Source organism: Triticum aestivum, chromosome 1B, assembly GCF_018294505.1.
Source record: "Triticum aestivum cultivar Chinese Spring chromosome 1B, IWGSC CS RefSeq v2.1, whole genome shotgun sequence".
Taxonomy (NCBI): domain Eukaryota; kingdom Viridiplantae; phylum Streptophyta; class Magnoliopsida; order Poales; family Poaceae; genus Triticum; species Triticum aestivum.
The window spans coordinates 364,015,011-364,028,809 of NC_057795.1; the positions used below are offsets into that span (position 1 = coordinate 364,015,011).

Below are 13,799 nucleotides of genomic sequence, written 5' to 3' on the forward strand. Positions count from 1 at the left end.
CAGGAGAGGGGAATCCATCGCGATCATCATCACCAACCTTCCCCCATCACCAATTTCATGATGCTCACCGCTGGAGTGAGTAATTCCATCATAAGCTTGCTGGACGGTGATGGGTTAGATGAGATTTATCATGTAACCGACTTAGTTTTGTTAGGGTTTGATCCCTAGTAACCACTATGTTCTGAGATTGACGTAGCTATCACCTTGCTATGCTTAATGCTTGTCACTAGGGCCCGAGTGCCATGATTTCATATATGAACCTATTATGTTTCCATGAATATATTTTTGTTCTTGATCCTATCTTACAAGTTGTAGACACCTACTACGTGTTATGACCCGCATACCCCAAGGTGACAATATTGGGATTCTTTCCGGTGATAACCATAGTTTGAAGAGTTCATGTATTCACTAAGTGCTAATGCTTTGTTCCGGTTCTGTATTAAAAGGAGGCATTAATATCCCTTAGTTTCCATTAGGACCCCGCTGGCACGGGAGGGTAGGACAAAAGATGTCATGCAAGTTATTTTCCATAAGCACGTATGACTATATACGAAATACATGCGTACATTACATTGATGAATTGGGGCTAGTTCTGTGTCACCCTAGGTTATAACTGTTGCATGATGAATACCATCCGACATAATTATCCATCACTGATCCAATGCCTACGAGATTTTCACATATTGATCTTTGCTAAGTTACTTTGCTGTTGCTGCTGTCACATTCACTATAAAACTTCTGCTATTACTTTTGCCACTGTTACCGTTACTATCATACTACCTTGCTACTAAATACTTTGATGCAGATATTAAGTCTTTCAAGTGTGGTTGAATTGACAACTCAACTACTAATACTCACGAATATTCTTTGGCTCCCCTTGTGTCGAATTAATAAATTTGGGTTGAATACTCTACCCTCAAAAACTGTTGTGATCCCCTATACTTGTGGGTTATCACTATTGGAGCTAGAATTTGGCAAGTGGCCACACTTGATTGCAAATGGGATGCTGGACATACTGGTTTGGTCGCATGGTCAAGTCCCCAATGTAGTTCAGAGGAGTTGCAAGATTCTACCATGCACATGAGGTGTTTGGTGAAATGAAAGGGTGACCTAGGCACTTTGGTTGGATGTGGAAATTTCGAGGATGGTGTATCCTTAGATGATAAAGACGGTGGTGGGGCTAGTTTGATAGAAAGAAAAACTTGCAAGTGCAAGTTTACCAGAATTAAGTTCTGGACAAAACTACAAGGAATTATTTGGTGAACTTAAGTTGTGCTCATCGAGTTGGTCTTCTAGACTTAAGGGTTTTGTTGGAAGGACTGTAAGTGGGAAAAGTTTTGGAATTTTTGGAGCAAGGAATATTAGGGTTGTAGTTATAACCTAGGAATGGGCATAATTGAAAAGAGGATATTTTGCTCAAAACATATCAAATGACCAAGTTGGGTTTTGCATAAAATTGACATATAGGCATCACATGACCCCTGATAATTTCTTGTGGAATTTTAAAAGAATTATTTAAAATAGTTGTAGTGCAACAGAAGCATTTAAAAGATTGCAAATGCTATTAAAAGAATTATTTCTGGCAAATTTTATTATGAACATATTTCCTACTGTTATTTATAATTTAAATGGATGTTAAGTGGATGAATAGAAATGTTGTTCAAGTAAGTGTTCTCTATAAAAAGAATGGTTGGATCAATGGATATAAAATGTTGTTCAAATTTGTGCATCTACTGTATAGTTGTAAAATTTATTAAATATGAGTAGCATAATAAAATGATAATTGTTGCATAGGAATTTGTTTTCATAAGAATTTGTTCTCGACATCGACGATGCCCGACCCACATCCTCGTCATCGGCTCGACGGCGACAGCCTCATAAGAATTTGTTCTCGACGTCGACGATGCCTGACCCGCATCCTCGTCATCGAGTCGGTGGCGACAACCTTCTTGAGAGGCGCCATGTGCGGGACTGGGCTCCGTTGAGCTGAAACTGGGAGGTGCTACCTTCCAGGACGCACAACTTGGTGAGGAACCGGGCTCTAATCGTCGACCCGGAGCTTCTTTGGTGGTATGTCCCCGAGGAGGTGGTATGTCGCCATGTCAGGGAGGAGGACGAGCACGTCCGTCACTACATGGTTGCATTGGACGTAAGGTTCTCCAATACCTGGCAGGTTTTCAGGGAACTCACGCGAGCCATGATCATGTGATGGTTTCTTCTTTTTGGGTGTCCACCGCCCGCGCCTCGGGAATCACGAGTGAACTTGATTTTTTGATAATATTCAATTTGTATTAGCTAGTGATGTTATCTGATAATATTCGAGATGTATTCGAGATTATATTCGATAATATTCGAGATGTATTCGAGATTATATTCGATAATATTCGATGATGCATATTATCTGGATTATTCGAGATGTATTGGTGATATATTCGAGATGCATATTATCTACTATGATTCAGTTTTTTCTTATTGAATGCATTCTACTAAATTGTTTTATCTTTCTTCCGGATTAGTTAAGCTATGGACGATACCGGCAGAGATGGAGATGAGATCATGTTCGACATCATACGCTCCCAATATCTGAACAATTCCGGTAAGGGAATATTTGAGGAAGAACCAAGAGACGAAGGTCATACAAACACTGATGGCGGAGGAAATGTTCTTCAATTAACAAAGACTGGCGAGGTTATATATATATATATATATATATATATATATATATATATATATATATATATATATAACAAATCTTTCTTCTTTTAGCCCTCCGGATCGAGCAAATCTTCTACAAGCAGGGCAGTACGAGGCCCGGGTAAAAGGTTGCAGCCTGGCATAAAGTACAACATCGATGAGATCAAACCATGTGGCGAACCGCTTGCTCCTAAAAAGAATGAGGACAAATTTACTCGTAAGTGCCGAGTTATTGTCAAGGACCAAATCCCAATCTCCGTTCAAGAATGTAATAAGCCAAAGGGAGATCGAGGAGTTAGTTTTGCCTCCGAAAGAGGAAAAGATCTGCTTTGGGAATCGCTCACATCAACATTTGACCCTACCAGAGCATTTGACAAATGCAGAATGGGAGAAAGTCAAGAAGAGTGCACTTAAGAAGATGGCCGCACAATTCTGCAACAAGAAAAGATTATGGGCCAGCTACGAAGTAGCAGGAAAGCAGACTCCAGAATTCACTGGAGCACTAGAGAAGGCAAAAGATCAGTGTGACTCTTTGGTGAAGTTTAAGGAATTGGAAGCAACTAAGGAACGGTCAAGGAAAAACAAGGTTAATGTTGTGAAAAAAAGCACCACCATGTTCTGGGGCTAGGTGGCTACCAGATCGGTCGGCCTAAGTGGGATGAATCTGAGGCACAGATGATTGCTGCAGGGGTCACACCAAAAACATTGGGTTGGCCCGACAGGTGCAGGACTTGGTTTTATGCGCATGGGGGAAAGTTGGACCCAAAGACAGGGGAGATTATGGTGCAGGCAAGTCTTAAAGAAGCCTTCGATGCTTTACTTGTTGCAGTAGAAGATGATCAAACGGGGGCGTTCCTTCCCAAGAGAGAGAACGATGAGCTTACGGGTGCCTTGTAGAATTCTGAACACCCGGGACGAGCATAAGGCAGAGGCGTTGTTCCATGGGTTGAGGGGTTTGCAGATTGCAACGCCACTTACAGAAGGCATGCGAGAAAGAAGAAGCAGGAAGCAGACCGCCTTTAACAGGTAGAATCAAAGCACGCAGAGTTGGAACACGCTTTCATGTGGCAGCAGGAGCATATCAACACACTTAGCTAGGAAAGGGCATCTCAGCGGCAGCAGCAAGCAGATCCAGCATTTGATAGCACCATCCCATCTATGCCGAAAAGCAGTGTGGGTTCCATGGGGGTCCCGCTGATGATGCACTGATGGCTAGATACCTCGTGGATGACATCAAAGATACGACACCTTGTGGGCTACACATGAAACTAGATAATATATCCATGAAGGTGGTGGTCAGCTATGCTTTACCAAATCCCCCTGAAGCAACCTTCAATGAAAATCCGATTCTAGCTGGCTATGCTTGTGTCGGGGTGGATAAAGTGATGACGGGATATGACTCACTAGAGCTTGACTTTCCTAGAGGTGAAGGGGAGCAGACACTGGGAGAAGCCAGACGTGGTGTCATTCTATGGAGAAAGTAATGCATCGTCTTTCCAAACTCGATGCCAAGGGCACCGACTCCTCCTCCAAGTATGCGGCGTCAGCCGACTCGTCCTCCAAGTCCGCAGCTTGAGCCGACTCCTCCTCCAAGTCCGCAGCGTCAGCCGACTCTTCGTCCAAGTCCGCCGCGTCAGCCGACTCCTCCTCCAAGTCCGCCACTGACTCTAACCCACCCTGAGATGGAGCCCAACGCAAGTCAGCCATATCGATCTTGGGCGCGTAAGTGTGCTTCTCCAAAGTGGAAGAGAGCACCAACGAAGAAATCCGACTTGTTGCCAAAAAGAAGTTGGCTTACGACAGGAGTGACGAGGAAAACAAGGCCATAGTGGATGCCAAAGTGAAGGCCCATTTTGCACCAAAACCGCCCCTGCCGCCAAAGAAGAAAATACCTGAGAATTCATACAACACTTTGTGGATATGGCTCAACCGGCTGTGAAGTGGGACTTAGACTATGAGCGCTCTATTAAGAAGTCATATCGTGCACAAAAGATAAGGAGTCGAGCTCGAGCCAAGCAGGTAGTAATAAAAGCGGGAAACTATTCCCCATCTGGGAGAATAGGAAGTGCAATTGATCCCCTTGCTCAAGGTCAGTACCGATTTGGTGGTAACCGACGCTCATAGACAGATGGCTAGAGAGGCCGATGTCACTGTTGAACAACTCCTAGGCATTGAGGATCTCCCCGGGATTGAAGAGGAGTAATCAGCATGGAAATACGTCCCCAGGAACCCTTAGGTCAGGCCTGAGGAGCTGCCGCTTGTATCAACGCAGATGTGCAGATTGGATGACTGGTACATGAGAGAAGTAAAGACCGGGCGATAACGCCTCATGGTGGAAGTCAAGCCAGAACATTAATTCCATGGAACCGATGTGTGGATTGATTTGCCATAACTTTTCCAGTTATACAATCAAGACGCACTGGACAAATCTCTGGTCGGTTGCTATTGTCTGTAAGTGATTTCTTTCTATAATTTAAGTCTCTAGCTCAGCTCGTTTATTGCTTGTAATTATCCTCACTATATTCTTTTATGTGGCATTATGCAGAATGAATATGTTTGAAATGAAAAGAGATGGAGTCTATGGCATTGGGTTCATTGACCCAAATACCATTTATGAAAAAGTGTTAGAAGATGAACCCAAAGACACAGAGGAAAGCTTGCTAATGTTTTTGAACGAACTAAATACGAGACCACAAATACTATTTACTTACAACTTCAAGTGAGTATTACTGTCTTGTACTACAAATTACATTTTGCTTACTCGATGTTAAGTGTAGTTGATGAGTTATGCATGCCCGCTTATACAAGTGTGTGCTCAATTTTCACTGGATCCTGCTAATCATTAGAGCTGACGAGGGAAAAGTTGAAGTACTGGACTCACTAACTAGAGACCCTCAGGAATACTACAACCTGAAGTTGATGCTTGACAGGTAATTTCAATCATTATCGCACTATGTCAGCCTCTTTAGTACATTCCCTGATATCAAGTAATTAATTCTTATTCATTTTCTTTGTCGGGTAGGGTTTGGCAAAAGTTCATCAAAGATGTTGTCGGCCCATGGAAATCACAGCTGAAATGGTGGCGACCCAGGGTAATTAAGTAGTACTAGCTAGTCTGCGCATCTCTTTAATTCTAGTTTCAATACCATTATCATGCTTGATTATTATCTGATTGAATTTTATTCTCGTAAAGTGCTTGAGGCAGGCATCGGGAAATAATTTATGTGCATTCTACATTTGTGAGGACATTCGTATTATCACCGAAAGGAGCAGAGATGCAAGAAGTCTTTTGGTACGTAAACAATATTCACAATTCTTTTTATCATTATCTAATATATATACACACAACTAATATATTCATATTAATCTCCTTCTTTAAAGATGAACGAGATGCGGGAGAAGCTCCTACCAACGGACCGCATACGAGCACTTCAAGAGAAAATAGCGGGATTTTTGTTTAACTAGGTCATAGATCCCGAAGGAGAATACCATTTCACCTAATGATGCATGTAATCTGCAAATTGTAGGAGAAATTATATATACCAAATTGTATATATATATATACATATGTGTGTGTGTGTGGTCGTACAAGAAATTCTATCATATATGTGATTGGTTCTACGAGAAATTCTAGTATACGTGCATAACGTCTACAATATGTAGTAGCAGTGGAGGTGTTGTCATGTCAGTCACTAAACCATAAACCCTAAAACACACAAAAAAATGGAAAACACAAAATAAAATAAAACCCAAAATGCCTAAACCTCTAGTCCCGGTTGGTGTCATCAACTCGGACTAAAGGTCCCCAGCCCCCGGCGCCCGTTGCCGGCCACGTGGAAGGGATTTAGTCCCGGTTCGTGGCCAACCGGGACTAAAGGTTGGGGGCCTTTAGTCCCGACTTATTAGCCCCGGTTGGTGAACTGGGACTAAAGGCCTTTACGAATCGGGACTAATGGTCAATCGTCTACTAGTGTTAACCACCATGGTAACCACCTATTACACTACTGCACATAGCTAATTAGGAGGGTACTAGGTGAATTCACTTATACACACGATGCAATTCATCTAGCATCAAAGTTGCTCATGTTTAGCACTAAAGTTGCCTCATCAAGCATCAAAGTTGCTTTGAAAAAACACATCAACACATATCCATATGAGATCTAATTTTGACGAGCTCGTCACGAGGAACCCCAAGGTAAAAGCGGTTCTTTGTTCTCACAGTCGGTTCAAAATTGTAGTTTTTTGAAAAAAATTGCAACGGAATAAATAGGTGATGACAGCACATGCATGCACACTCGCCATGGTTATTCACATGCACGTGGGCGCGGTTCCCACGCACTGTCACCGTCCGTTGTCTTAAATAATCACATGCATTAGCACATGTATGCATCGGACGCCTCTAATGCATGCGCTCGGGCACTCCAATTAGTGCAGCTGCACTAATAAGCATTTAGATTATCTATTTATAGGAATTTTTAGCATTGAAATCACGTGAAAAGGAATTTCGAGGGGCCCACAAGGCGATTGGGCACGACCACCCCTGGACACGCCCAAGTGGCTTGCTGCCACCTTGCGGCTCTTCCTGTCCTCCCACGAAGCTTCGGGGGTCTCTTTTGTTTCAAATAAAATCTTCAAAAAGTTTAGCTCATTCCGTGAACTTTTATTTCTGTAAAAAAACACCAGGGTAGTCCTACTAAAAACAGCGTCCGTCCGGGTTAGTTACATTCAAATCATACCAAAAGCATATAAAATTATTGTAAACATGACATGAATACTTCATAAATTATAGATACGTTGAAGACGTATCAGCAACTCACTGGCCGCTACTCGGATCCAGCGACCTAGGCCACACCAGAGTCCAGATCGGACAGAGAGAAAGAGGAAGAAGTGACAGTAGCTTGTCGCCCAAATCTAACGCACGAACGACAGGAGAGCGAGTGTCGTGAACTCCTACCGCCGGTCCCTCGCCGCCCACACAAGTCGAGGAAGACGAGTCAAGCACCCACAACCGCTGCCTGCCCCGGGTGCGCGGTGGGTAGGGTTGGAGGAGCCCGAGTTGTCCCGATAGGAGGGACGCGAGGCGATGGGGTAGCTTTTAAAATTTTGAAACGCATAGACAGAGCATCACATATCAGTTTTCTGTTGTTGCAATATATGGTGCATTGTGCTGATGCTGTTATATCTGTTTTGATCTCACATTCTTTTCACAAATGAATACATCATCGAAACTGGGAATTTACACAAAAATAAGCTTTTCACGTGGAACAGCGTCGATGAGCAGCAACAAGGGTGGCTATCGTCCATGCCGACCGGCCGGCCGGGCCCCGGGGGTACTCTCTTCAAGAATTGTGAGGCTAGAAAACCGAGGTCAATTTGGGCACAGGCACACAGCGCAGGATTGAATTCGTGCAGCGGACAAAATTACTGTTATGACCTCTCTGGCTAACAGAATCCCGATTTGACCTCGTTTACAAAAAAATTTCGTTTCTGACCTTTTTAGGAGACGCCAACATCCCTGGCGTCTGGGTTGCGAAGCAAACGCCAGGATCCCTGGCGTCTGGCCCCTGGCCCGCACTGCCCGCCTGCCCGTTGACCTGCTGATGTGGCAAAGGGTCCAGACGCCAGGGACCCTAGCGTCTGGCCCTGGTAAGTGGATAACCCCCACGGGCCGAGCCCACCCACCCATCTCTTTTCCTCCTGGCGGCGCATGAACAGAGGGCCTCCTCTCCTTCGCCCCTCTTCTCCTTCACACCAAATCCTCACCTGATCTACTCCATCCTCCACTCTAGTTCGTGGATCTGGGCCCCCTAAGCATCCTTGAGGTATTCTCCCCCGTCTCCTCCAATTTATTTGGGTTGAGTCCTCTTCTTTTTGATGCATTATTCAACATTAGGTGATGTTAGATGAGTAGATGGTTTCTTTGTTTTAGGAAATTGTTTGTAGTTGATAGATGATTTGGTAGGCAGTAGATGATGTGTAGTTGAACATGTAGGCAAAATCAATTCCGTTTTGTGCATATGTTGTCCATAGGAAAAAAATTTAACTAAGAGGGGTGATTTTTGTATGTAAAATAGACTTGTTTGATAATTTGGTTTGATAGGATGTGTGTATGTGGTATAACAATATAGTTGAATTTAAATATGATGTCTTTATGTGTAGATAATCTTATTGTTGGCATACTTTATTTGCAAAAGATATGGTGAAATTTGGTACTCTAGATGATATGCATATGTGACACCATATTATTTGACAAATTTATTTGATTGAGATGATCTTGGTATGTTTGAGAAGAATTATGTGTGCATATGTAGAAGAAAGAAACGATGTGGTTATGTGTGAGAAGAATGGTGTGTTCATATGGCATAACTTGAAGAAGGAAATAATATTGTTTGATATTGTTCATGTATTCATATATGTTTGTGATTTGTTTTGTAGGATGGCGGATGATGATGGACCTTGGTATGGTGGATTAATTGATGAGTGGGATAAGGAGCATCGTGCTCGTGCCATTGAGAAGGGAGATGTACGTAGCAAGACTTATCAATTTTCGTTGTTTCTCATTTGTGTTCTTGTATTGATTAAAACATCACTTTATTTGCAGCTTGTAGTTGCTATGCGCATGAGGGGTCATTCCGCTGATGACTTTACTTACGACCCGCGGTACGAGCCTTACATTCAGAGATTGGGTCTTCTCCCATTCGTGTTGCAGTTTAAGCGGCGCGCTCCGCCGGTGAACCACGCGGTGCTGTCCGCACTTGTGGATCGTTGGAGGCCGGAGACTCACTCGTTCCACCTTCCATGTGGGGAGATGACGATGACCCTACAGGACATGGCTATGATAAGCGGCCTTCCTATCAACGGACAAGCTGTTACCGGTCGTGTGAGCGTTGGTAATTGGCGAGAACGGACTGGCATTTTAATTGGTGTTGAGCCCGACGGCCCTCAGGAAGGCAAGGCCGATACCGCAAGAGTGAGGCATTCCTGGCTAAAACTGGTCAGAGGAAACACCAATCCGTGCCCTCAGGGTGCCAATGATGTGGTTGTGCAGCAGTACGCGCGGGCCTATCTTTGGTATGTACTAACCAAGGTAGTCTTCTCAGATGCAACCGGGAACTCAGCCCTCTGGATGTTCTTGGAGCTACTCAATAACTGGGATACCCAGTATAGCTGGGGTTCGGCCGCACTAGCATATTTGTATCGCCAGGTAAGAGATATTTGCAACCATTTATCTTGCATTTGTCATGCGCCTCCATATCTAACATGTTTGTTTGATTGCAGCTTGACTTGGCGTGTCGGAGGAAGGGAGATACATCCTCATTGTCTGGGTTTGTTTGGAGTCTATCCGTGTGGATGTGGGAGCGGATCCCGGTTGGACGGCCCGATTTCAAGAACCCCCTCATGGCAAACCCACGGGGTAATCATGACGGGTTGCATGATGATGATCCCTATCGGCGCCCTACGCTTGCTTACTATTGGGAACAAGTGACAGTCTACACAGGAAGCTCGCATGTGCGATACAAGTGCTATATGAACGAGCTGGACACCTTGACTGCTGAGCAGGTTTTGAGAAGTTCGATGAGATAAAATTTAGTCAAGAATGAAACTTATGTAGCTAACAATGTATCTCTTTGTTTTGCAGGTATATTGGTTGCCTTATGTGGAAGATCGTGACTTTGATCTTAATGAGATGTGCACGCGTGATAGCCATCTTTGGCGGGCGAGGTGCCCAATGATATGCTTCTTCGCAGTCGAGTGGCACTTTGTAGACCGTGTGGCAAGACAATTTGGAAGAAGACAAGGTATTCCAATTGAGGAGAGCAAGGAGGAAATGCTATCTCTGCATCGGTAAGCAAGCATGCCTTGAGTATGTAGTAGAGCATTGAATAAGTCAATGTTTGCTAATGCTTTGTCCCGTGCATCATTTGTAGGTTCGATCGAAGGAACAATCAGGATATATCGGATTGGGCAAACAAACACCGTGCGTGGATAGAAATTTGGAATCAAAGAGACACGTTAGTGCAATCAGAGAATAGACCTCACAATCAGTCAGCATATCAGAAGTACCAAGTGTGGTATGCGGATCGTTACCGGTTAAAGCTGAAGCCTGGTTGGACTCATGAGGAGTGGTCGGAGTTGGTGTCTGAAGACCCGGAGACTGCACAAGGTTATCAAACCTTCAACATGGCTGTGAGAGACACCAGAGGGGCTCACGTTGACTATGCACCGATGCATGATGAAATGGTAGTCTGTTTGACCTATTCTAACATACTTGCATCATGTTGTCTTCTTTCAAATACATAAGTTTGGTGTGTTCATGAATTGCAGGGCAGAGAGTTGCTTCTGTGCGTCAACGATGCCAATGTTGCACTGAGTCATCCACCTGGTGGTGCATTATCTGAGAGGACTCTTAGGAGCACGATGGAGGTGTGATCAATATATTATAAAAGTTTCTTTTCGCGGATTATTTATGTGCATCTCATATCATAGCATATTTGTCTTATTGCAGAAGTTCAAGAAGCGGTTTCATAAGATGGCAGCAATGCTTTCTTGCCATGGTGCTCAGTCCAGTGACGTGTATGCACCTGGTAGCCGCGCCGCCACAGCTAATAGACGGCGTTATCTACAGAACAATGAGGACATGGAGGAGGAGTTCCATGAAGAGGAGCCATCACATCAAGAGGAGCCAACACATCATGAGGAGCATGAGTATGATGCAACACATGAAGAGGATCATGAGTATGATGTTGATGCTCCACAACCATCACAGGCTACACAACCAACACAAGGCAATGCTCCACAACCATCTAGGAAAGGCAAAGCCATAGCTAAGAGACCAGGCAAGAAAGGTAGAAAGAAGACATGGAACACACAATTCCATAGTCCGGAGTATCCTCATAATCTTATCCCAATAGGAATGCAAAGATATAAGGCCAACACTGAGGCGGAGGAGGAGGCATACAACGAAGAGGAGGAGGAGGAGTCTAGCGAAGAGGAGGAGCCTACACTTGCAACCATGGTGAAGAGAGGAAGGAGGAAGTGAGCTTCTTGTTCCGGTTTGGCCCGCTCCAGCGAGGGAGAGGCGATGACGGTGGCGCGCATTTGGTGTCTTATGTGCTATCTTCTGTGTTCTATGAACCTATCATATTATTATGAATTCTGTGAACCTGTGTATGCAAGAAGTGAGCTTGTTGTAGTTTGTTTCAATGAGCTTGTTCTAGTTTGTTTCGATGAACTTGGTGTAGTCTCTTTTCATGGACTCGTTTAAAAGTACTACTCAATGATGTGATTTATGTGAATTGTTGTTTCCTGTGATGTATGTGAATTGTTGTTTCCTGTGATGTCTATGAAATCTGTCAAAAGGAGGACTCATTTACTCATATATATGCACAGGGTAGGTACCAGACGACAGGGTCCTTGGCGTCTGGCTATAAGTCAGGGGACCAAACGCTAGGGTCCTTGGCGTCTGGCTATAAGTCAGGGGACCAAACGCCAGGGTCCTTGGCGTCTGGCTATCGACTGACACCAGAAACAGGGTAAAGCAGGGGAGCCAGCACAGGGCAGGTACCAGACGCCAGGGTCCTTGGCGTCTGGATATAAGTCAGTTTGTCTTTTCATACCACTATAGTTGAACACACACACAAGGTTCATTACCACGTTTGTCTACGATAATAGCAAATGACAAACATAGTTCATGACCACGATCGCGTACGATACAATGTCTCAAATGACATAGCAAATTACAAACATAGTTCAAATTACACAAATAGTCTCGAATGAGAAGTTCATCACATACAATGAACATCACATATAACTCGGTTTCCTGTAGCAATGCAAGTCAACAACCCTTTTCCATTTCCATTCTTCCAGCATTTCTTGGATCTTATCATCATCAGTTATGTCAACCAATTTTCTTTCCCCGGGGCCATCTGACTGCCTCCTGCTGACGTAGTACACAAAATCCTCTTCCTTCAACCCTTGCTTCAACATGAATTTAGTCTTCAACCAATCGAAAGTGAGGTCCACTTCACTAACTTGCACAATACATGGAGACAAGCCTTCCACATGAACAACAGGGCTAAGCACCCACTGAGTTTCCTTAGCCATCTACAACACACAAATCTCTTAGTAGCTAACCTATGATACATTAGACCACGAGGAAAACAAACTAGGGTTTTCACAAAAGTATGATAAATTAAACCAACCATAAAATGGGGGTGGAGTTGATTTACCTTCTAGTCTCGAAATCCTGAAGATCCAACGGTGAAACCGGACCGATTTATGAGAGATCTGAGGGGGGGGTAGGGTGCTGGATGAGGGAGTGACGTTGGCAGGGCTAGAGGTGAGAGTGGGTGGATATGAGTGAAATGAGAGGGGTAGAGGTGGAGATGAATGGATGAGAGGGCTAGAGGTGGGCCCAAAAAATCTTATCCACTCGAATCTTATCCATCAGACAGATAACTGCAAGAATGCTCTCTGGACACCAGACGCCATGGACCTTGGCGTTTGGGTATCCATCAGACACACCAGACAGCTTGTCTGGTCACCTGCGTGAGCAAAGCAAACCAGAAGCCAGGGTCCCTGGCGTCTGGGTGTGGGAGGCAGACGCCATGGACCTTGGCGTCTGGGTGTCCATAAGACACACCAGACAGCTTGTCTGGTCACCTGCGCGAGCAAAGCAAGCTAGACACCAGGGTCCCTGGCGTCTGGGTGTGGGAGGCAGACGCCATGGACCTTGGCGTCTGGGTGTCCATCAGACACACCAGACAGCTTGTCTGGTCACCTGCGCGAGCAAAGCAAGCCAGACGCCAGGGTCCCTGGCGTCTGGGTGTGGGAGGCAGACGCCATGGACCTTGGCGTCTGGGTGTCCATCAGACACACCAGACAGCTTGTCTGGTCACCTGCGCGAGCAAAGCAAGCCAGACGCCAGGGTCCCTGGCGTCTGGGTGTGAACCTGGTGTTTTTGCACACACTTCTGTCTTTTGTTAATGTTTTTGCACACACATAGTTTGCACATAATCTCAAATAGTCATGGACACAAGGTCTTGAATAACAAGTTCATACATTAAACAAAGTCTTGACAGTTCATGGACACAAGGTCTCGAATA

At 44.5% G+C, this 13,799-nt stretch overlaps 1 protein-coding gene across 1 annotated transcript; it reads left to right on the plus strand.

The window, feature by feature from the left end:
- The first annotated feature begins 10,619 nt into the window (after positions 1–10,619).
- Positions 10,620–12,643, plus strand: LOC123078546 (uncharacterized). Its single transcript, XM_044501093.1, has 4 exons — positions 10,620–10,935; positions 11,020–11,118; positions 11,201–11,540; positions 12,588–12,643. The coding sequence occupies exons 1-4, from the start codon at positions 10,876–10,878 to the stop codon at positions 12,641–12,643; spliced, it is 555 nt and encodes a 184-aa protein (XP_044357028.1). The 5' UTR covers positions 10,620–10,875.
- The last annotated feature ends 1,156 nt before the right edge of the window (positions 12,644–13,799 follow it).